Source organism: Prionailurus bengalensis, chromosome A3, assembly GCF_016509475.1.
Source record: "Prionailurus bengalensis isolate Pbe53 chromosome A3, Fcat_Pben_1.1_paternal_pri, whole genome shotgun sequence".
In the NCBI taxonomy this organism is placed as follows: domain Eukaryota; kingdom Metazoa; phylum Chordata; class Mammalia; order Carnivora; family Felidae; genus Prionailurus; species Prionailurus bengalensis.
In genome coordinates, this window is record NC_057354.1 from 120311419 (window position 1) to 120336486 (window position 25068).

Consider the following 25068-nt stretch of genomic DNA (forward strand, 5'->3'; position numbering starts at 1 on the left):
CATATTAGCACACCCCAAAAGGGCATGCAGGCAGAAAGGGGAGAAGATTCACGGTGCGATGGGTGGGAGACTATGTGTGGATATTGCTGTGTGGCTGTACGAATAGGAAAATGGTTGGAAAGTAGATCTGAGAGATGTCGAATTAAGGGACCACACGTTACTGATAATAGTTGAGGGGTGACACACACACACACTGTCCTGTTAATACGTCTGATCAGAGGTCAGTCATTGAGATTAGTAATAATCTTAATGAGCGGAGGGGTGGCTCAGTCGGGTAAGTGTCCATCTTCGGCTCAGGTCATGATCTTGGGGTTCGTGGGTTTGTGCTCCATGTCGGGCTCTGTGCTGACAGCTCAGAGCCTGGAGCCTGCTTTGGACTCTGTGTCTCCCTCTCTCTCTGCCCCTCCCCTGCTCATGCTGTGTCTCTCCCTCTCTCAAAAATAAATAAACATAAAAAAAATTATAAAAAATAACGAGTGGAAAAGGATACAAGTGCTGATCTAAGTCAGTTGAGAAGGATGTTGTTATCCTGTATTTGAATATAAGACTTTCTGAATTTGGAACTAATATCTGCATTAAAGCTGATTAAAGAATATTTGAATAAGGGATACGAAGTATTTTAAATATTAGTATTTTAAATATTAGCTTCTAAAGCATTCTGAAGGTTTTTAAGAAAAAAGTGTTAAGTGCTCTTATGATAATTTTTAGAAGTAAAGGTGTCATAGTACCCATTAAGACCTGCCATATGGCATTTATTGCTGGGTACTGTACGTTAAATCTTTCTTGAGTAACAGAGTTGAGTTTGACCTGGCTCTCTTGTCAGCATGCCGGGCTCTGCTGCACTCTTCTGTTTGCATAAATGGCATCAGTTTCTTCTTCTTTGCATTAGGAATAGATATCCTTTTTTCTCTTTGAAGGAAGAATATGAGATTTGGAGCCAGAAAGAGTTATACAATCACAATATGATTAATTCTCTTTAATCTTTCATTATGTCCTTTGATTTTATCATTACCTGCAAAATAAAAGCTGAAGTCTTAGTATTGCCTTCAAAGTTCTGTGTTGGTAGTTTTCAGCTCAGGATGCATATTAAAATAACACGAAAAACTTTTTAAAAATATCAAGAACAGGGTAGGGTTTTGGCATCTGGATTTTTGTGTCCACGTTCATGAGGGATACTGATTTGTTTTCTTTTGTTGTAATAGATTATTGTGTTTTTGGTATCAAAATAGTACTGGTCTCATAAAAGAATTGGGAAGCGTTTACTCCTTTTTTGTTCCCTCAAAGAGCGTAGAAATGCAATTATTTCTTCTTTAAATGTTTAGAATTCACCAGTATAGCTCTCTGCATGAGGAGCTTTCTTATTTGGAAAGCTTAAAAATACAGATTTAGTTTCTGTGATAGATACGGGCCTATTGAGGTTATCTGTTTCCTCAGCGTGAGCTTTTATACTTGGTGTTCTTCGAGGAGTGGTTTGTGTCTGTCTGGTTCATTTAAGTTGTTGAATTTATGGACACAATGTCTTTATATTTTCTTATTTCTATCATGTTTATAGAAGCCTTAGTTGATAACCCTTCTTTCATTCTTGATATTGGTATTACCAATATCTTTCTTTTTTTCTTAGACTGGCTAGAGGTTTGTCAATATTACTGATTTATTCAAAGAACCAGCTTTTGGTTTTATTCATTTTTCTCTATTTTTCTGTTTTTTAATTTCACTGATTCCTGCTCTTATGCATATTTTTTTTTCTTTTGCTTGTTTTGGGTTTAATTTGCTGTTCTTTTTCTAGTGTCTTAAGATTATTGACTTGAGAACTGTCTTTTCTAATATAAGCATGTTTAATACTTACAAAGTGAAAAGTGCCCATACACTCATGCTTTCCTTTGGCTGCCTTCTTTCCACCCTGGATGCAACCATTGTTATTTTTTCAATATCCTTTCACAGAATGCTACATAGCATTCTAGCAATTATTTTCTTCCATGCTTTGCTTTTTTTTTTTTTTTAACTTAGTAATCTATCCTGGATATAACTCTTTATCTTTCACATATTCTTTTTTATTCTTTTTTATGATAGCATAAATAGCCAGTCTTTTATTAATGGGCATTTAAGAATAGGGCCTGGGTGGCTCAGTCGGTTGAGCGACCGACTTTGGCTCAGGTCATGGTCTCGCGGTTTGTGGATTTGAGCCCCGCGTCAGGCTCTGTGCTGACAGCTCAGAGCCTGGAGCCTGCTTTGGACTCTGTGTCTCCCTCTCTCTCTGCCCCTCCTCTGCTCATGCTCTGTCTCTCTCTGTCTCAGAAATAAATAAACTTAAAAATTAAGAATAGGGCCTGGGTCTTGGTATTTTTAACATTTTTATTCTTTTTATGCATTTCATTATGAAAAATTTTATGCATACAGTTTATATATTTTAAGTGTCTTTTAACTTCTAGGTTTCCCTTCATCATTTTCTGCCTTAAACCATTAGCCTTGTCCAGTAATGGTAACTGTCGCTTTCCCAGTATTCATTTATTTTAAACAGTTTATACTGAGAATTAGAAAATGCCTGCAGAAGGATACCTAAAACAGAGTACAGTGTAATGAATCATTGTAAAGCAGATGTCCCATGCAGGTACTATGGAGGCCAAGGAGTTGAGGACTGTCAGCACCTGGAAAGCCTTTCGTGTGGTCCTTTTGTGTCTCCCCTTCCCTTCTCCCACAGGTAATCAGTATCCTGATTTTTATGGAAATCTCTTCTAAGATTAATTTTTACTTTCCCCTGGATACTCTCACTTCATGAAATCTGTATCTGCAAACAACGGTTTGAGCAAGTTTACCCTAAAAAATGTCATTAGCTGTGTAGCGAGGCTCCGTCTACTGTTGATGAGCCCTGCCGCTTCATTCTTGCTCGCTGGCCATCAGGCACGCCTGCTCCCACTCTGGACTTCAGGAATGTTTTCTTTTGTTGCTTCATCTTTCTGGGCCACTTCACTTCAGGATACAAACTGCATCCAGTGGAGTTCTTAGTTGTAAGCAATAGAAACCATCTCTGGGGGCACCTGGGTGGCTCAGTTGGTTGAGCGTCCGACTTCAGTTCAGGTCATGATCTCACGGTTCGTCAGTTCAAGCCCTGCATTGTGCTCTCTGCTGTCAGCATGGAGCCCTCTTCGGATCCTCTGTCCCTTTCTCTCTCTGCCCGTCCTCCACTCGCCGTCTGTCTGTCTGTCTGTCTCTCTCTCAATGAATAAACTTTAAAAAAAAAAGAAACTGTCTCTGGCTAATTTATTAAAAGGGTATGTGTGACCCACAGACTCTCTAAGAAGGCTGGGAAAGTGGGCCTGATGACCACACCACCAAGAACAGATCTCAAAATTGTCATAAAAGCGCTCTAATGAAGACACCACTGCCACCTCTCTGGGGCACTGATATCGTTGCTTGAACCCCACATACCACTGACGCTGGGCCGTGGGCCTGCCACAAGTGTCTGTGTCTCTGCCCACTCAGGAAGCTGGAGGTAACTGCTAGTGCAGCCATGCTTGCTGGTGGGATCTTTGGAGTTCCTCCTTCTACAAGCTAAGGGTTTTCTATTTGGTCTAGAGCGGGTGCGTCTTACTGGCAGAGCTTGTGGCATGTGGCCGTATCTTAGTTTTGGAGAAAGATGGGAAAGCAAGTGGGTGAGGTTTTCTTTGTTTCTTTCTTCACACTTGGGTCATAGGACACGTATTTGTCTCATAATATAAGGCATGCTTAAAGGTAGACTTGGCATTTAGATGGTTGGTGACCAAAAAGAAATGTCCACTGTAGAAGTTCTGTATTGGTTTTAGAAATCCATTCCTCTTAGTAGCTGATGTTCTTTGTAGCTACTCGTGTGGTTTGTACAGTGCAGGGAGTGTTTGACACAGGCATATTCCTTATATTGCCAGGTGCCATATAAGATGTGGAGCGGTGCCTGTATTTCTGGAGAACTTTTATTTTAAAAACCCCATCCCAGGGAAGCCTGGGTGGCTCAGTCAGTTAAGTGTCGAACTCTTGGTTTTGGCTCAGGTTGTGATCTCATGGTTAGTGAGATTGAGCCCTGCATTGGGCTCCGTGTGCTGACAGTGTGGAGCCTGCTTAGGATTCTCTCTCTCCCTCTCTCTGCCCCTCCCCCACTTATTCATTCTCTCTCTCTCTCTCTCTCTCTCTCTCTCTCTCTCTCTCTCTCAATAAGTAAAAAAACTTAAAAGAAATAAAAACCCCATCCCTAATTTTAGCTAATTACAGGGATTCTGGCTTTATCTTATGAATAAACTTACAGAGATGTAATAGTCGAAAGTCATACTGTAACAAGCATTAGTATTTCCTGGAGATCTTTTCACTGAGAACTTTCTGGCTTACAAACCATTTGCCTTTTTTTCAAGTGCGATCTTACTGTATAAAAGTTTTGGAAAATGGAAGGCACCCTGTTAGGACCATAAGCACTTGCTTTTCAAAACCAAGGTGTTATAGTTCTCATCACTGCAGAGGTATTTAGAGGTATTTTACTCTTACTGTGAAACTTTGTAAGCGCAAGCTTTATAAAATGAACACAAAAGCCCATTGTTAGTTTACAAGTGATGACTTTAAAAACCTGCTAGTGAGGTTTTCATCTGCTGTGAAACCAGGGAATAGTTGGATGGAGGGAGCAGTGGACAGTTTGGGTCAGAGGGGCTTGCGGATACTGTCTTGTCTCTGCAGGTGGTGTGTGGCATTATTTTAGATAATTCATGTATGTTTGACATTTCATCTCCAGTTACTAAAAAAGAATTAATATTACTATCCCTTCCCCTTCAGTTTTCTCACAGCAGTGGTATGGGAAGATCTGAGACAGATACGATCAAGCTTCTTAGAATAAACACATTGTAACGTAAGGTTGTCATAGTAAGAACAAAGATGAATGTACTATAAAACCTTTATAGCAGTGTGCACCCTGTGGGTTTACTATATAACAATAAACTGTTGTTATCGTGCTAGAAGGGACACATTTCTGAATTATTCAAACCAGGTGGTGCCTCAGTTTTGAATACTAAAAACAACTCAGTTGTGGATTCAATGGGCTAAATTGATAGGAAATTTATTTCTGGTTCATCCATTTGGCCTCTGTCTACATAGCCAGTAGAAAATTCTTTACAGAATGTTTATAAAGCTCATTTCCAAATCATTCAGGTTAGTTTTAGCACTCTTTACCTAACATGCATGAGGCCTTAATTCTACAAAGGAAAAACAATCCAAGGTTTCTAAAAATTCAAGGTAATAATTGTAGAATATAATGGTAGGGGTGAATGTACTGGTTGCTTGATATTTAGTGATACATTTGATTAATGCTTTTGTGGTCCAGATAGCAATTGTTCTAATATAATTTATTTTGCAGTGAGGGCCGAGGCAAGTTGACCGTATTTTCAGTTAAAGCTATGTTAGCAACGATGTGTGGTGGAAAAATGCTGGACAAATTGAGATGTAAGTACTTTCATATTATTTGAAAGACTTTATTTTCCAATTAGGACCTTTAAACAGTTTTAAATGAATGTTGTCAGAATTTTGGATGATGCTGTAATGAACTTTTTTGTGTTTTTACTAGATCATTCCCTTTGTAACAACTGGGAACTGGCTCAGAATTATGTCAGTTATGCCACCTACTGTTGAGATGGACAAATTGGTTGAATTAATTTGTTTAGTTTTTTGTTTTTTGTTTTTTGTTTTTTTTTTAGAATAAAGTAACAAAACTGAAGAGATTCAGAACAGGAACATGGACCTTAAAAAAGTCTTTTAAAAATGTTTCCTATGTTATTAAAAATTTTGCTTGCAGATGATTATGCTGATTGCTTTTAGTTAGAAAAGAAATTTGATTATTTTTACCAGGTTTGGTTAAGATTAGCCCTTTAAAAAATAAGCTTATTCTTCATCAGAGGGTATTTGCTATGATTAAGCTTTTCCTTAGTACTTTAGACTGCAGCTCAGTTATTTAGAAATTTATAGTCTTTTTTTTTTTTTTTTTAGTTATTGTTGCTAAGTCTTTTCTTACTGTTGGCCATTTTGTCATTTTACTGTTCCCTAAGTATACTGTAGGATTAAGTGACATCAAAGGAAGTGACATTCACAGTAATTTAATTTTGCTGCTTATGGTTTTCACTTATTCATTCATTAGATAGTTACTAACTGCCTGAGATATGCCAAACATCGTGCTAAGTGCTTTACATATATTTTCTCACTGAATGTTTAAAATTTCTTTGAGCAGCAGGTGGTATTTTCTCCATTTTACAGACAAGTTAACTAAGGGGGTAAAGCTGGGATTTCAACTCAGGCTGCTGAGCTTCTAGCCCTGCTCTAAGCTACTTTGTTGTCCTCCATATACTAATGCTGTGATGGGCGATGCACATACGATGCAGTACAAGGAGCAAAGTGCCATACTACACGTAAGGAGCTCTGGCAGGTTTCAGGGAGGTGCGATTGAAGCTGTGGGTTTTGATGAAGTGTTGAGATACCCTGTGGATTGCTTTGTTGAAGAAACTGGGTCATTTGTCCAGTAGCATTTCTCATGGACTGGATTTTGATGATTGCATCCCTATGATGTTCCTTTGCGTCCTACATTTTTTGTTTTAATTAAAAGCTATAAATGCTTGGTTGGATTTAAACACAAGCTTTTGGGCAAGGTGACTTGATAGGTACCTTTGTCTTCTGTGCTTTTTCTTACATGTTACCATGGCATTGAAAGTTGGAAAGCTGGATGGCTCACTAGATATAGATATCAATATTCTAAAGAAAGGTCTTACATAGTATGTTTGGTCAGCTGTTAACGTGGTTTATCTTCATTTCAAAATCAGTGGCAATGTAAACCAAGATTTCAGTAGTAAAACTTCTAGTTTCATTAAAAACTCTTCTATGTATTTTTCACATGGTATCTCAAAATATTACTATTTGGGGCTGAAATTTCTTCATATTTTTAAATTCTAGCATGGTGTTTTTCTGAGACAGATAATACAATACGGATGAGATTATATTTCATTCAAACATAAAGGAAAAGAAAGTTGGAATTTTATCTTTCTCTTATTTTTTAAAGTTTATTTATATATTTTGAGAGAGAGAGAGAGCATGAGCAAGGGAGGGGCAGAGAGGGAGGGAGAGAGAGTATGCCAGGCAGTCTCCATGCTGTCAGCACGGAGCCCAACTTGGGGCTGGAACTCACAAACTGTGAGATCATGACCTGAGCCAAAATCAAGAGTCCGATGCTCACCTGATTGAGCCACCCAGGAGCCCAAGGAATTTTATGTCTTTTTAAATGACGATGATACCAGGTAAAGAATATACATTGCTATCTTTATTAGTACTGGAGAAAGTGGCTGAAAATAGAAAATACATGATATAACTGCAGATTGTAGATGACTCTGGAGTCTTTCAGTTTCTGTGGTTAAGTCAGCTATATTTACATAGAACTGGAACGTGGCACATAGTAAATGCCAAAATTTTGCCAAATATCAATTGTTGCTGGAGTACTAAACTAACTGCAATTCCCTGTTGTAACTGCTAGTGAAAAAGTGCAAATTTTAGTATGATGTGAAATGTGGAAGGGATCCAGGTAATGGCAGGTTTTTCATTTGTTTTTAGGTGGCTTTCAAATTTCTTAGAGGAGCACAAGTGATCATTATTTACACGGCACAAAAGTACACATGCTCAGGCCAATGTGACATGTCACCGTATTCAGAATGCCAGATCATTGCACATCAGATATGGATTGATGAGACACCAACCCACGCTAGGTCACTAATTACCATATTTGTGTTATGCAGATAGGTCTAAAGTATGGTTTCCTTATCTTCATGTTCAAAATTATAGTTTCTTCACCATCTGTAGTTCTGTTTCATTATTTTTATTGTACTATAATTATCTTCGCTTGAAAATGAGATGTTTAACATAAGTAAAACATTTCAGGTATTGAAGTCTGTCTCCACTTCTTAATTTTAATCATTCAGAGTGGAAACCACATTTATGTGGTCTATCACTCTTGTTTTAAACAGAGCTCACTGGTTATAATTTACATATTTTTCATAACTCGGAGATGTCATTGTCTGATGCATTTGGGGCTAATTGTGAGGCTCTGGGTTGTTTATCCCTTCTGATGTTTTCAGACAACTTTGCTTTCTCAAGTTCTTGAGCTTTTTGTTGTTGTGGTGGTGGTGGTGTGTGTGTGTGTGTCCCTTTTATCACTGGTAAACATGATAGGATTATCAGAGTACCAGTCTCTAGAAATCTTTCTTTGCTTCCGATTTACTTAAAAAAATTTTAATGTTTATTTATTTTTGGGAGAGACAAAGTGTGAGTGGGGAAGGGGCAGAGAAAGAGGGAGACACAGAATCCCAAGCCAGCTCCAGGCTCTGAGCTGGCAGCACAGAGCCCAATGCCGGGCTCAAACTCACAAACTGTGAGATCATGACCTGAGCTGAAGTTGGAAGCTTAACCAACTGAGCCACCCAGGTGCCCTGCTTCTGATTTACTTTTAATATGGAGAAAACATAAGCAAACTTCTGAGCATTCTATTTAAGGTATGAATGTAAGTGATGACTCCTGTATTGTGAGAGAAGTACTGGAGCTTTTGTAGTGTGATTGGCAGTTTGTCTGCTGTGAGAATCCTTTTCTCCTTGGTTTTCCAAGTCTCAGCTATGTCCTGCTTCGTTGAGAAGGCTGAATAACAGCTTAGGTAAAAGTGAGCTGTAACACTATATTGTAATATCCAATGATATTTGACTATTCACTTTCCTTCTGTTTGTTCCGTTGACCTTTGTTCTCAGTTTCTCCATCTTCCTCCCATTAACTGCACTTTCTGTTTGTTACCTCTGTTAATGTTCCTTTTATTTATTTATTTTAAATGTTTATTATTTATTTTGAGAGAGAGAGCACATAGGAGTGCACATAAGAGGTGGGAGGGGCAGAGAGAGAGAATCCCAAGCAGGCTCTGCACTGTCTGCGCAGAGCCCTACGTGTGGCTTGATCTCACAAACCTTGAGATCATTACCTGAGCCAAAATCCCAGAGTTGGACGTTTAACCGACTGAGCCACCCAGGTGCCCCATGTTAATGTTCTTTTTAAATTCAGTTTTCTAGGGGCGCCTGGGTGGCTCAGTCGGTTAGGCGTCCGACTTCGGCTCAGGTCATGATCTCACGGTCCGTGAGTTCGAGCCCCGCATCGGGCTCTGTGCTGACAGCTCGGAGCCTGGAGCCTGCTTCAGATTCTGTGTCTCCCTCTCTCTCTGACCCTCCCCCACTCATGCTCTGTCTCTCTCTGTCTCAAAAAAATAAATAAACATTAAAAAAAATAAAAAAAAATAAAATAAATTCAGTTTTCTAATTTATGGAATACACCTTAGTGTTTCTACTTTTCTTCCTTTTATTTTGATCTTTCTGCTTTTTCCCTTTTGTTTTAGATTTTTTTTCCTATAATTTTCTCTCCCCCCTTTTTTGTTTGATATATTTTTTGTTTTTTTATTTTAGTTTCAAGATAGCATTTAGAACAACTTAAACAATACTTGTACTTTTAGCTTGAAACATTTCTTGATTGGTTTTTTCAGATCTCTCTTAAGAGAGTTTCTGTCTCCAGGTAATGTTCATTTATAGAAATAGTGCACTGTTATGGCCATCAGGGACTATATCCTAGATTCACAGTTAACTGGGATCACATTCTAAATACCAGTGATTTATAATCAGAATACAGACTTTAATTATAAGCCTGATCAAAACTTAGTAATGTCAGAAACCCTAAAAATAACTCAGAGAACAAAACTTACAGACTGTAAAGCCTATTATTTATGAAATCATACTTGTCATTTAATTTATGGGATTTATTTACTTTGTCTAATTCTGCCGTTTGTTTTCTAGGAAATTTAGTCTCTTATTCAGACCTCATCTGTCTTGCATTAAAAGATAGGAGCAGATAATTTGGGGCTCCTGGGTGGCTCAGTCAGTGGAAGGTCCGACCCTGGATGTTAGCTCAGGTCATGATCTCACCGTTTGTGAGCCTGTGTTGAGCTCTGTGCTGACGGTGCGGAACCTGCTTGGATTGTCTCTTTCCCTCTCTCTCTCTGCTCCTCCCCCACTCATACTTTCTCTCTCTCTCAAAATAAATAAACATTAAAAAAAAGATAGGAGCAGATGATTCATGTAATTTATATTTAAATTCTTTAAAAACCTGCCACTCCCATTTTGAATGACAGCCTAACAGAATGTATCAGGGAGGCTGTGAAAATATCCACATCCATTGACTCAGTCTGTTTCTTGAGTTTACCCTGAGGAATTAGTCAAGAGTGTGCCCTAAGTTTTATGTATATTTGTTATGACATTTTTTTATAATATGTGAAAGCTTGAAACAGTTTTAGTGTCCAAAGCACAGAACCCAGTTACAGTCTGGGATACTTACATGATTGAATATAATGTCCTCAAATATGTGTTTCAGATCAAAATGCATAAATGTAATATAGTTTTAGGCAAAAATTTATTACGCACATAGAAAAAGAAATAATATGCCAAAATGATAACAGGCATTTTTTCTGTGTTACAGCATAAAAATGCTTTTGTAATAAGAATAATTTATATTACTTTTGGTTTTACATGTTTCTGACATACCGCACTTTGAGTAGTCAGAGAAAAGATGGCCTGAGTGCTGATTATGCCCAGAACTGGCAGTTCTCGGGGCGCCTGGGTGGCGCAGTTGGTTAAGCGTCCGACTTCAGCCAGGTCACGATCTCACGGTCCGTGAGTTCGAGCCCCGCATCAGGCTCTGGGCTGATGGCTCAGAGCCTGGAGCCTGTTTCCGATTCTGTGTCTCCCTCTCTCTCTGCCCCTCCCCCATTCATGCTCTGTCTCTCTCTGTCCCAAAAATAAATAAACGTTGAAAAAAAAATTAAAAAAAAAATTTTAAAAAAAGAACTGGCAGTTCTCACCGACATTTCAATTGCTTGCTTCCTTCATATTTTACTAACAGCCTGTAGAGGGGCCATCCTTTGCAGTTCTAATGAAACAGATTCACTTGTTTAAAATTTAGCTTCCTCTGCAATAGTCTTTTAACTGCCTGTCACTGCATAGTTATCCTGGCTGGTTTCTATTAACCATCCTTTCTCATCATTAGATGGAAATGACAGTTTAATTTGAATGAATGATGCCCACATTTGCATTTCTCATATAACCAAAATGTTCTAGAACTGGAAGCAAGTAAGAGATAAGTCCTAAATCAATGTTTTGTCAAAAGGGAGGCCTAGAGGGGTGCCTGGGTGGCTCAGTTGGTTGAGCGTCAAACTTTGGCTCAGGTCATAATCTCGCGGCTCTGTGAGAGTTCAAGCCCCGCGTCGGGCTCTGTGCTGACAGCTCAGAGCCTGGAGCCTGCTTCTGCTTCTGTGTCTCCCTCTCTCTCTACCCCTAACCCACTTGCATTCTGTCTCTGTCTCTCTCAAAAATAAATAAACATTAAAAAAAAAAATTTTTTTTTTTTTTAAAGGGAGGCCTAGAGACTTGTCTGAGGTAGTTCCTGGCTGAGTCAGCACTAGAGGTCCAAGGCATTCAGAGTCCATCCTCTAGCCTCACTCTGACTTAATGAATGCTGTAGGACTGTTCATGAGTTTGGGAATAAAATATTCATTTGGATTTGGTTACATACAGGTATTTATAAATATACAGATGTGTATACATGTTTTTGTGGGTTAGATTACTCAATTGGTAGAAAGATGACAGGCGGTGAGAATCATTTGCCAGGGAAAGCTAACATATGAAAGAAAATGGCATTCTGTTTATAGACTTGACTCTTTATTGTAAACAACCCTATCATCTTGCAGAAGTGTATGATTGGTTATATGGGGAGAAAAAGAGTGGATAGATGCAATGAGTAAAACCAGGGTCGTTATCGCCAGAATAAAAGGTTGAAACAGATGTGATGATGGTAGAATAGTAGAATTATTTTGCCATTACACAAAAGACAGAATTTTTTAAAAATTTATTTATTTTTCAGAGAGCGTGCATGCATGAGAGAGAGCATGGAAGGGGCAAAGAGAGAGGGAGAGTGAGAGAATCCTAAGCAGGTCCTGCGCGATCAGTCCGGAGCCTGATGTGTGGGGTTCAGACTCACCAACTGTGAGATCATGACCTGAGCTGAAATCTGGAGTCAGCTATTTAACTGACTGAGCCACTCAGGCAGCCCCAGAATGTTTTTTAAAGTGTGTATACATATACATTTAGGGACTTGATTGTGGGTTTTTCACAAGGGAGAAAGCCTACATTTTAATCTGGAAACATCTAATGGGGAATTAGCATAGCTTTTTTCAGAGGTATATAAATAGAAAAAGAATTACTGGGGAAATTAACCGGTGTTCTGGGAAGTAATTTAGTCCCTTAATGCCGAAGGGTTGAGGGCTTTAATTAGAGGACTAGTTTAATTTTTTATTAAATTTTATTGTCTCTTCTTTTTTTTAATGTTTATTTATTTTGAGAGAGAGGGAGAGAGAGCATGCCTGAGCATGCAAGTCGGGGAGGGGCAGAGAGAGGGAATCCCAAACAGGCTCTGTGCTTATAGCACAGAGCCCAGTGTGGGACTTGATGTCACCAATGATGAGATCATGATCTGAGCCAAAATCGAAATCAGACACTTAACTGACTAAGCCACCCAGGCTCCCTGCTCTTACTACTTTGGTGAGATCTTTGTATTTGTATATAGTAAATCACAGTAACTTCACTCATTGTTATGCTTCATTTAAGATTAAAAAAAATTTGCAGTACTTTTTTACTGTTTTTCTTACAGATCAAAGAAGCCTAATCTTTAAAAAAAAAAACAACTTTGTAAATCAATAACTCAAGCAATAATAAATTAACTTCACTGTGCCTTCAATTTGGGGGTCTGGCAGTATTTCTCTTATTAAATCAAACAAAGAAACATGTTCTGGTTCTCTTATAATTGTAACATGGCCCTATTAAGTGATAATTTCTTTTTTAGTGAATTTTTAAAAAATTTACTCTGAATGTATTATAGGACATAGTAACTAAGTATAATAGAAAATAATACTTTTTTGAGGGTAAGGTTGGTCATTTTATTGTCAGTTATTTCCTTTGTTACTCTGAATGAGTTAGGTATAGATGTGTCAGTGCGAGTATATACACGGATGTTTTTGTAACTGTGAAGCTGTAGATACGTGTATTAATGTGCTGGGCAGCTAAAGTTTCTGGTCTTGGATATTTCCACCATTTAGTTAGCGGGTAGAACTTAATAACTTGCTAATTTATCAGTTATTGAATACCTTGAGTGGCAACAGAAAACTTAACCAACAGTGGCTTGAACACATGGGGATGTATTTTTCTCATGTAAAATTAAGTCCAAAGGCAGGTAGGTCAAAGTTGGTACCATGAGTTAAGGATGTCATCAAAGACTCAGGTCCCATCCTCTTGTCCTGCTCTGCCATATGGCTTTCCTCCTTACGTTCATAACATGACCGCTGCATGCCAGGCCACACGTTCTCATTCGAAGCAGAGAGAAGAAAGAAGTGCCTCTCTCAGGAAAGCAGAAGCCTTCCCAGAAATCCACTTTAGAGTTACCTTGTACAAGAGAGACTGGGAAGTCGTTTTTCAAGTGGAGCACATTGCCATTCTCATCACTGTCAGGGTTCAGTTGGGGAGCAGCAGGGGAAGGTAGATACTGAGTAGTAGGCACGTTGCCACATCCCATATCGACCCTTTGTTTTCGTTCAGATTTAATGAATGATTATTTTCCTCATAAGACTAGCACCCAGCTATTTAAAAATGAAGTTAGGGGTGCCTGGGTGGCTCAGTTGATTGGGCGTCTGACTTCAGCTCAGGTCATGATCTTGCGGTCCATGAGTTAGAGCCCGGCGACGGGCTCTGTGCTGACAGCTCAGGGTCTGGAGCCTGCTTCGGATTCTGTGTCTCCCTCTGTCTCTGCCCCTCCCCTGCTTGTGCTCTGTCTCTCTCTCGCACTCTCTCTCTCTCTCAAAAATAAATAAACATGAAAAAAAACTTTAAAAAAATAAAATAAATACATAATAAATAAATAAAAATGAAGTTACTATGGTCTCCCCTCCTTCAAAGGGCATCAGTTTTTCACATAATTGGCAACATCTTCAAAGCTCTGTATCTGCAGTCCTGAGCTGTGGCCCAGTACTCCGGTTCTAACTACCTGCAGGATGGTTCTGCCTGGACATTTGCTGATTGGTTCAAATACACTTATGTGCAAAGATAAATATTTGTATCTTCAGGGTTTTTTTTTTGTTTTGTTTTGTTTTTTAGTCAGGGTTGTCATTTTCCCAAACTGGAAACTTATAATAATAACCCTAACTTCTTAAATTCCTTTATTCCCTAATCCAGTTTGCCATCAGCAGGGGTTTCCTGCATTGAAATGTCTTGGAGGTGACCCCCCCCCTCCCCCGACCTTACTGTCACTACTGAAGTTCACACACTCCGCTACCTCATTTGTGCCTCCTCCACAAGGTTTTGTAGCTGATTTCCCCAGTCCTGTTCTTCCTTTTTTATCCATTCTGCTGGTCACCAACAGTCTCATTTTACAGAAACTTAGCTTTCTAAATATCTTTTCCCTTCGTAAGAGTTTTTAAACCAAATTCAAAGTGATTTCCTCTTTCAAAGTTTTCTTTCATGCCAGATACATTTCTTATTCTGTCTTTATTTCCCTTTATTTCTCAATCTAAATTGTCTCTCACTGAAGAATGTAGTACACTGTTTCAGTACACTGTTTTCTGCTTTACCTCCCCCCCCCCCAAAAAAAAAGATAACAAATTCCTGCCATAGACACTTGCCTCCTCTTCTCTGGTTGTGTCCCCCAGCCCCCACCTCCAACCTCTTTTGACCTCATCATTCTATACCTTTCAAGGCCTAGCTTCTAATTCCTTTCTTTTAGAACTTCCCTGACAGTTACTACCTATGTGTTTTGTAACTATTCTAAACTGCATTTTGAAGAAGTGTGGTGTGATGGAGTCAGGGAAGTATAACTTTAAAGTGTAACTTTAAATCTTGACTTAGTTACTTACCAACTTCTTAACCCTAAGCAACTTAACCTTTCTAAGCTAGTTTCCTTATCTATAAAATTTAAATAATTATGTGTACACACGTACACCTTTTTGTGAGAGTAAAATGAGGTATTGTTTAGTAATGTATAAGGCACTTAGTATTAGGGATTGTTGCTTGAAAACAAAAACCCAGGATAATAGTGTCTTAAACAAAGCTGAAGTTTATTTATTTATTTTTTTATATAAAAGAAGTCCAGGATTAGGTAGTCCAAGGCTGATGTGGTGTTTCATCTGGGACCCAGGCTTTCTCTACCTTTGTTTTCTACCATTCGAGTGCATGACTTCTGTAACAAAATCACAATTACCACATGGTCCAAGGTGGCTGTTGGAGCTCCAGCCATCATAACTACATTTCAGATAGCAAAAGGAGGAAGAGGATAAGGAAAGAAGGGCCTGATTTCCAGCTTAGTCAGCTTTCTTTAACCAACCTTCCTGGAAGTCCCTCATAACCCTTCTGCTTATAGTCTCATTGGCTACCACTTAGTCACATGACCATGACTTGCTAAAAGGAGGCTGTAAGTTTTAATCTCTTAGTGGGGTGCATTGCTGTACAAAATAAAATTAGTGTTCTATTACTAGTAGAAACGAGGATAATTAATTTTGGGTGGCTACAGGCAGCCTCAGCCATGGTTACAACCTGTTGTGGTGCTTGACAAATAGGCTTAACAGGCATCTTTATGTCTCTGTTCTTTCTGTTCTACTTAGTGTCAATTTAACACTTAATTCTTCTTTGCTTCATATGTATCTTTTTTTTTTTTTTTCAGCTACACTGAAAGTTTCTTGGGGGATAAAGACCCCCATCATACTTCTTTGTTGTGTTTCATAACACCTAGCAGAATGCTTGGCACTTGGGCCACATAGAAGGAACTTAATATTTGTTTGTTAATTAATTGATTTTATCTTCCACTAGGATTGTAGTTCTTTTAGCCTCTCATTGAATCTCCCCACCCGCCATGAGTATTTAATACTTTTTCTCCAGCTACAAACTAACAGCTATTTAGAGAGCATGTATTGTAGATTTTCATTCCTTTGATACTTTCTTGTTTTTTAATGTTAATGTTTTTTAAAAGTTACTCTGTGGAGTTGATAATTTAACATTTTATCTTTCTTTAGTTAATATATTTCAAATGTATTTTTTTTTCTACACCTAGTGCTTCAGGATAAATACCTCGAATTAAACCTAAAGAATAATGCATATATAACATATCAATTACATATATATCTGTTCTATACTTATTAATTATGTATAGAATCTGACTTTTTTTTTTTTTTTTAATTTTTTTTTTTTAACGTTTATTTATTTTTGGGACAGAGAGAGACAGAGCATGAATGGGGGAGGGGCAGAGAGAGAGGGAGACACAGAATTGGAAACAGGCTCCAGGCTCCGAGCCATCAGCCCAGAGCCTGACGCGGGGCTCGAACTCACGGACCGCGAGATCGTGACCTGGCTGAAGTCGGACGCTTAACCGACTGCGCCACCCAGGCGCCCCTAGAATCTGACTTTTTAAAATGCCACACTTGGCAGGGCCTCAGGAAACGATTTTTCTGTGCATGTTTAACTCACCCATTTGTTTATAAGGAAGCTCAATACTTTGAAAAAAAGCTTAGGTCACATTTCTCTGACACATTGATTTTGAGCTGCTGGTGATTTTTCTTTTTCTCCCCGACTATGGATGAGAAGAGAGGAAGAACTAACTGGAGAGAGAAGACTCTCTCTAAGAAGATAAAGAAATAGTATTACTAGAAATTTCTTTCCCATCTGCTTGAGTCAGACTTTATGGTAAAAATAAGATCTTATAGTATCAAAGTATCTTGGGGTAGAAGAATTTATAGGAGTTCTTTTTATTCTACTTTGGAACTCACTGAATGGAATATTTTAAACATGTTTTATGCTTCCTTCAAATTTATTCCTTCACAGGAATACATTACATTAGTAGCATATGAATATATAAATATAATACAGTTTCATACCCCCAAATCAATATGCTAATATATTCATAAACCCAAGCATGTATATGTCTTATATAAACACATACATAAATGCTAAGAGATAAAGGTATGTTGCTACAAATTCTTCTTGGAACAAAGTTTGTTATAAATAAAATAAAAAGTATATATCATTCAGTTATGTACACTCAAAAAGAGGAGGTAGGTAGACATACATGAATGGTTATTGGGTTTAATATTTAGGTAGATATTAAGTGGGTGGGAGAGAGGGCTGGGCAGTAAAGGAACTATACAATGTTAATAAGAAGGAGAACACATATTAACTAAAAATCATAATAGCTTTATGGTACTTTTTAATGGTACTTTTTGACCAGTATACAAATAACATAGAGTCATTTATAAAAAGTTTATATTTCTTTCTAGTTTGACTTTATTTGGTTTTGTTCTCATAGATGTTTTCTCCCAGATGTCAGATTCCAATGGCTTAATGATATTTAGCAAGTTTGACCAGTTTCTGAAGGAAGTTCTGAAGCTCCCAACAGCTGTCTTTGAAGGGCCATCTTTTGGTTACACAGAGCACTCAGTCCGCACCTGTTTTCCACAGCAGGTAAGGACAGTTTTGCAGAATCTAGGACTAGAAGAGCACTCATCCATCCCTCCGCCCTTTATTAGATTTCACCAGATTGCTTTCTAGTCTAGGGACATAAAGCCTTGGGTAGAGGAGGGAAAAGAGCTTTAAGTGGGAGGGGTGTGAAAAAGAGGGCAGACAAAAAATTCACCTACGAATTCTGGTTTGGGGGAGAGGGGAGTCTTTTCTGGAAAATGGTAACATATGTAAAATTTTAAATTACCAACATTTTAAAGAAAAATGTTGAAGATGAAGTGTTTATATTATTGCTACTGGACATATATTACTTGCCTGAATGAGTTCTTTCAACTGTGAAATAGAAGAATTTTGGCATAAAACTCTATACAATACTGGGCCATTGTTTTCTCAGCACCAAAGACAAGGAATGCTACACAGCTCTCAGCTGCCAGCTCAAAATCTCTCGAGGGTACACTCTCATTTTCATGTGAAGAAACGATAGACTGGGTTTCCTCTTTATTTGTGAGTGTCCTTGTGTGATCCTGCCCTAGAGATTGTATGCGTGAATTCCTGAGGTCTTAACTGTGTCTCAGGGGTCTCAGAGCAGAGTGGATGCTGGCAGTAGCTCCATTTGTGCAGGTAGACATGAGGTAAAAGGAGCTTCATGCTAAGCTTAGAAAGTTCTGGAAAGGGGGGAATTACTGAAAAATCTGTGTTAAAACTAATGAGTAAAAGATTAATGGAAGTAGGATATTGACATAGTCTGAAAGTATCTCCTCATAAGATGTTTATTTTTTATTTAAAAATTTTATTTATTAAAGAGAGAGAGAGAGTGCATGCATGTGTGCTCAAGCAGGAGAGGGGCAGAGAAAAGGATCCCAAGCAGGCTCTGTGCTGTCAGTGCAGAACCCGACGTGGGGCTCAATCCCATGAACTGCAAGATCATGGCCTGAGCCGAAATTAAGGATTGGATGCTCAACTGACTGAGCCCCACCATAAGATGTTTATTAATTATGAAAGGAAATGTAGTAACATTAGAAAGTTACTATGTTACAATAGAGAAACCTGTCAGATTGACATTAACCGAGTGATCAAAGTCCCTGTCACCAGCGAAGGGACAGACTGATATCCTTGCCTCCTGAGCGGATGCACCAAGATGTACCCAGTATCACTGTTGTGGTACTTGGGCCAGAAAAGCACAGCCTGAGTCTCCTCTTCCTTTTTTTTTTTTTTTTTTTCCCATTTTTTTATGTTTGGTTTTATTTTTTACAGTTTTATTGAGATGTAATTCACATATAACATTGTAAAAGCTTAAGGTGTACAACATAATGATTTTTGTATATCTTGCAAAACATTTATCACAATAAGTTTATTAACATCTGGCCTGAGTCTCATCTTGAGGAACCATCTGACAAACCCAACTGAAGATAGTTCTACAAAATAACTGGCCTATACACTTTAAGAATGTCCATGTCATGAAAGACAAAAAAAAAAAAAACCCCAAAAAAACCCCAAAAAAACAAAAACCTGTTCCAGGTTACAGGAATCTAAAGAGATAAGAAAAACCCAATGCAGTTTATGATCCAGGGTTTCCTTTTTGTTATAAAGGACATTGTTGGGACAATTGAAAAAATCTGAATACGTTTTGTAGACTAGATAGTAGTATTTTGTTATTAAATGTTAATTTCCTGATTTTGATATTTGTATTAAATTATGTGAGAAAATAACCTTGTTTTTAAGAAATATAGGTATTTAATTTAAGGGCATCTCTTCTGCAGTGCTAACATTTGAGAAATCTTGGTAAATGGGGAATTTTTTTGTAATCTTATGATCTTTCTAGAAGTCTGAAATTATTTAAAAATAAAAAGTTAACACATAAAAACAACAAATCTAAAAGTTTGAGAACTGAAAGAACATCGTAAACCAGATCCTCCTGATCTGTGATACTTTGATTCACAAAAGAAGCAAAAACAAACACACACATACCTTTTTTTTCTTTTACATTTAAAGTTAAGAATTCATATTTATTTGAACTCAGACTTTCAAACACTATTTTGTAATTTGTTTAGAGATTACTCATTAGCTTTAGCACCGAAAGTGGCACCCATAATACTGGTGAGTTATTTTTAGTAAGTTCTGAGGAGATGTTCTTCCAAATTTGTACATACTTTGGCTTATTGTTTTTGTGGAAATTTGCCTCTACGCATACTTTATCTCTTTCTCACTATAAATGACAATATCAGCTTTTAGCATAAAAGCTGAAAATAGCTAAAAATAGCTGAAAAAAGCTAAAAGATAGCTCTGTGCTTCATTTTATTCTAGTATAGTTTGCGTTTTCCCCATAAATATGCATTTCTAAATGAGATGAGGCTTTCCATACATATGCTGGTACAGGAATGTCCTTCAGGTATTAAAATGCCCTGAAGGGATGTGAGGATGAGTGTGATAAAGAAACTACAAACATTTTCCATTGATTTTAATTTATTTTTTAAGTAGGCTTCACGTCCATTGTGGAGCCCACTGTGGGGCTTGAACTCACAGCTGTGAGAACTGAGTTGAGATCAAGAGCCAGATGTTCAACTGACTGAGCTACACAGGGGCCCCAGACAGTTTTCACTTAGAATTCCTCTCGGTGCTACTGCTTTAGTAGTACCATTACATTAAACGGTTGCCCCCACAATACTCTGGGGTAATCATATCTGATGTACGTGTGGCTTTTCACACAAGATACTTCCTGGAGGTCAGGCTAAAACTTGATCAAGTCCTGGAATGCTACTGTTAAGTAAAGTGTGTCAGAATGAATGGGGAAGGGAATTTATACAAAGAAGTGTCTGTGAAGAGTAACATCTGACCAGTGGATGGCAGTTATATGGGGTTTTAAACCTAAAGTAACCTTTGATCTGATTGTAACGTGAGTACTATAATGAGAATCTAGTACTGGAACAACAGTTTAAAATGTTGAAGAATATACAGAAATTTCCAGCTGTTAATCCTAGGAGTGCTATCTAGGATTCTCCAGATCACCTTATGCCTTTATTGTGAGGCTTTTGAACTTACAGCTTGGCTGTTGCTTCTTATCTGCCTCTGATTCCTATAAAAAACTCAGTCTGTGCTTTGGTATGTGCCAAATTTGAAAAAGTCAGAGCAGCATCTCAGGCTAGAGAAAACTTGAGCTTTCCGTGGTCTGTAAAGATGGCCCAAAAAAGGACCCTCAAAAGAAAAACTACTGATAGAATGACCAAAAATATGAGACTTTGGACAGAGGTTCATGCAGCAAGAGTTAAGTCCAATGAGTTTTGGGTTTCTTTTTGAAAATGGGCTTTTCCCGTATGGTTTGTTTTCCTACCTATGTGTTTTTTAACACGAGTTAACTTACCCACCATCAGATAGCGAGAGAACAGGGTCAGAGTAAAGTGGAAATTGCTCTGTTGACTCACGTGCAGTTTTCCCAGCATATTAATGTTCTGGGCTGAGCAAACAAGTGATCACAATGAAAGAGAATGTAGGACTGTTTTAAGAAAGAAGTGGGAAACCTGCAGAAGTACCTTTCTCTGGTGAAAGAAGCGGCTGGTTTGCAGGATTCATGAACTGCTTCACTTTCTGGAGTATTATGGGGTGAAACTGTGGATGCACAAGAAAGACGTGTGAAGACATTGTTTTTAGGACCCCTCACACCTGTGCTACAAAAATTGATTGATGGAGTTAGCTATTCCCCGGAGCCCGTATTTAGTTTTGATAAAATTGATCTGTCTTAGAAGTTGTATGCCCTTATTATAAAGAAGGGAAAAAATGTCTCAGGACTTAGGACTGAAATGTATCATCTGATAGTGACTGTGTTGGCAGTGCCTGTGAGAGATTTAATTGTGCTATTAGTGTTGCTATTGTTTTGTTAGTCCTCTGTTTACAAGGTGGCATCTGTTTTTAGGTTTGTGCCAACCCTGTTTTTTCTCACATACCTTATTTTTTAAATCCACTGCTTTGCAGTATGCAGCTTTTCAGTGATGTCTGCGTTGCATTACAGGAGAAATTCTTGAATTTTTCAAATGATGTGAAGAGAATTACGTGTTTCTCTATTTTAATATAGCTTGAATTCTTTTTTAAAAAACAATTTTGCCTGCTTTTCACAAAGAGACCCCCAAAAAGATGTTGGACTTAACATAGTTTTAAAAACACAACAAATATTAAAGGCATTTATAAGCTAATTCAGCAGAACACATCCACTGGAATAGCTAAAATTCAGACTGACAACTAATGTTGGTGAAGGTTTGGAGCGACTAGAACTCTCATACGAGCCACTTTGGAAGATGCTCTGGTGGTTTCTTATAAACCTCAATATCAAAGATTCTTTTATCAGTTTCATAAGCATCTGAGGTGTCTGTAATAAACCACTGGAGTGAAGTTAATTCAAGAAATAGTATGCCTGAAATTTGCTTCAAAATATTCCAGACTGAAGGAATGGTGAAGGCATAAATTAAAATTAGTCATTATTGAGAATTGTTGAAGCTGGCTAACAAGCATATTATACTATTCTCTCTACTTTGGTATATTTTAAAATTTTTAGAAAAAATCTAGCTGTTTATTTGTGCTAATGATTATTGTCTGTATAAAGCACAGTGTTAACATAGCACCTCAAGGCTAATATTTTGGTGGGTAGGCCAGGTGTATTGATTTTTCAGTGTTTGTAAACTAACAAACTGACTTTAGAGACTTAAAAGTTATTAAAAAACAAGCCGTGAATATGTTAAATCTCTCCCCAATTTTTCTAAACTTCAGAGTTTAAGGATGAGTTCTGTTTCTCCTTAAAAAGATGATTGCTATTTGTTGTGCTATTTATTTTTTAGGTTCATATTGACTTTAGCTTGAAGTGTTCAGTCCACCCTGCAGAGGATGTTAAACTTGATGTCCGTCTTTATGGAAGACTGAAAGAGTAGGGGAGAGAGGGAGATGGGAAGGGAGCCGTGCTCTTTCACTGGGTGTTGCGGGACTCTCCGTGATTCACGGGGAGGCGGGCAGTGGGTAGAGATGGGATTACATTATCACCAGTGGATTTTTCGGAACAGCAACAGTATTTCTTGTGCCTGGAGATGTCCTCTGGCTATGCTTTGATCCGCATATCCTCTTCTGCTACATGCCAAAATGACTTTTCTCCCCGCTCCGTCTTTGAAGTGAGACATTTTCTGGATGTTCTGACTTTGTTTTCCTGGACGTTGTATAAAGTTTGGTAAGAATTACCTGGTGTGTGTATATGTGTATTTCATAGGAATTCCAGTTAAGCAGATTTTACAATCTCCATCAGCAGTCCCTCATTACCAAGATAATCTAGTTGGGTAATTACCATGTTTCATTGATTTGAAGACACTCTTTCACACCTTACCATCTCTGATATCCAGGTACCTCATACAGACAATAATATCTTACAGTTGCACTTGGCCAGTAGTTATGATGGGTTGTCTTTTCTTGCACATGTGTGAACTTGGTCAGAGCTGTTCCTGTTGTCACTTCAGCTGAATTATGTCCACATTTGGTCCTGCGTGTGCTGTCATTTCAAATGATATTAGCTCTCACTGAAATGCCAATAACCCCTGACCTTCTTTCTCTCCAACAGAAGCCCTCATATTTCATATCCCAGATAAAATAGCCCTTCTTCTTTGATGCTCTGAATCTTTCACTGTAGGATTAATTGTTCCTCTTCTGCATTCCCATGGCGTGTTATATCTAGTTCACTTATGCCCTGAAGGGATACACCTTGATCTCCTTCAACTTTATATCCCCGTGACTAACAGTGTCTGGAAAATGATTGATGCTTACTAGAGATTTGTTGGATTAAATGATTTAAATCAAATATGGCATGAGAAAGTGTCTTGGTTTGAATTCTGACTGAAAGCTTAAATCTCATGGATGTATCTGAAACCTTGTTGTTGTTTTCATTGATATTTTTATTCTGTGATTTTCTCAAATGAAACAGTCTTTGCAGTGAGGAAAATATAGTATTTCAGAAGTACTGAAGTTTTCCCCATTTTTTAACCATAATAAATAAAATCATCTCTAACAAAGAGCACAGCAGAGGTGCCTGGGTAGCTCAGTCCGTTGAGCGTCCAACTTTGGCTCGGGTCATGATCTCACAGTTTGTGAGTTCAAGCCCCACATTGGGCTAGCTGCTTGTCAGCACAGAGCCTGCTTCAGATCCTCTGTCCCCCCCCCCCCGCCCTTCTCTGTCCCTCCCCTGCTTGTGCTCTTTCTTTGTCTCCCAAAAATAAACATCAAAAAAAGAGCACAGCAGCATGATATTGTTATGTCATTACAAAGTACTTTAATTTTTCAAGTTCAAAATAAATTTGTGATATGGTCAAATTCAGTGTCTGATAATAATCAAAAGGCTGACCCCATAGCACTGGTCCTATAACCAGTTAATTTTTGTTTGTCCTGGTCAGACAAAATATTTTTAACTCTACACAAAAGTTTGTATAAAAATATTTTAATCTAGAAGACTTTAAAAACATTTTTAAAAATGTTTCAGGTTTGTTAACCGTATGTCATTCATGGTTTTACTGATTACCAAGTAAGTCAGAGCAATGAATAAGAAATACTTACCTGTTGGGGAACGTGGATGGCTCAGTTGGTAGAGCATGTGACTCCTGATCTCGGGGTTGTAAGTTCAAGCCCCACATTGGGTATAGAGATTAAAAATAAAAGTCTTTAAAAAAAAAAAAAACAAAAAAACTTACCTGTTGCCCATAAGGAAATAGGAGGTTTTAATGGAAATGATGAGGCTGGAAATTGTACCTGTGATGACCCAATGCTAAACTAATTTACTTGTTTTCTCATGTTGTTTTAGTGATACTGGATTTCTTATTTTTAAGGGGTGGTCTCTACCCCCTTTTAAAACAGGGAAAATGTAGTCATGGGTAGAGGGAAGGAGGTGAGAATGGCTCTAGGGTAATAATTGTCAGTATTGAGGATTAGAATAACAAAGGGCAGGAAGGTAGGTGACAAAAAGAAATGCTTACTTCCAGGGAAAAATATATATGAGTACACACAAGGATAGAAACAGCCTCAGTGTTTTATAGAGGAAGGCAGAGATAAATCATGGCATCTCAGCTCAGTGGATCAGGCAGCTATTAAAATGATTAGAAATGAAGACCTTGTAGCAAAACAATTAGTATTTAAAAAAAAGTTAAGTGAAAAAACATTATATATTTTTATCTACCCTATGTACATAATTACATAGAATCATATGTACATTTACAGGGAAATATAGGAAAATGAGAATTGTGGGAAGCAGTTTTTGTAATTTTGTTGTAGTTTTTGTTATAAATACTGTGCTATAAAAATAGAGAAAAATGGGGGGCACCTGGGTGGCTCAGTCGGTTGAGCGTCCGACTTCGGCTCTCACAGCTTGTGGGTTCGAGCCCCACGTCGGGCTCTGTGCTGACAGCTGAGAGCCTGGAGCCTGCTTCAGATTCTGTGTCTCCCTCTCTCT

General features: G+C 38.0%; 1 protein-coding gene across 16 annotated transcripts in view; it reads left to right on the plus strand.

Moving 5' to 3' along the window:
* Positions 1–25068, plus strand: part of DTNB (dystrobrevin beta) — a 243457-nt gene that overhangs the window by 53049 nt on the left and 165340 nt on the right. For all 16 annotated transcript variants that reach the window (XR_006301093.1, XR_006301094.1, XR_006301095.1 and 13 more), the window contains exons 5-6: positions 5366–5451; positions 17455–17609. Coding sequence is in view for 13 of the 16 variants with exons in the window: in XM_043604374.1 (XP_043460309.1) it covers positions 5366–5451; positions 17455–17609 (241 nt within the window). In the remaining 3 variants the exon portion in view is untranslated. The remainder of the gene's footprint in view (positions 1–5365; positions 5452–17454; positions 17610–25068) is intronic.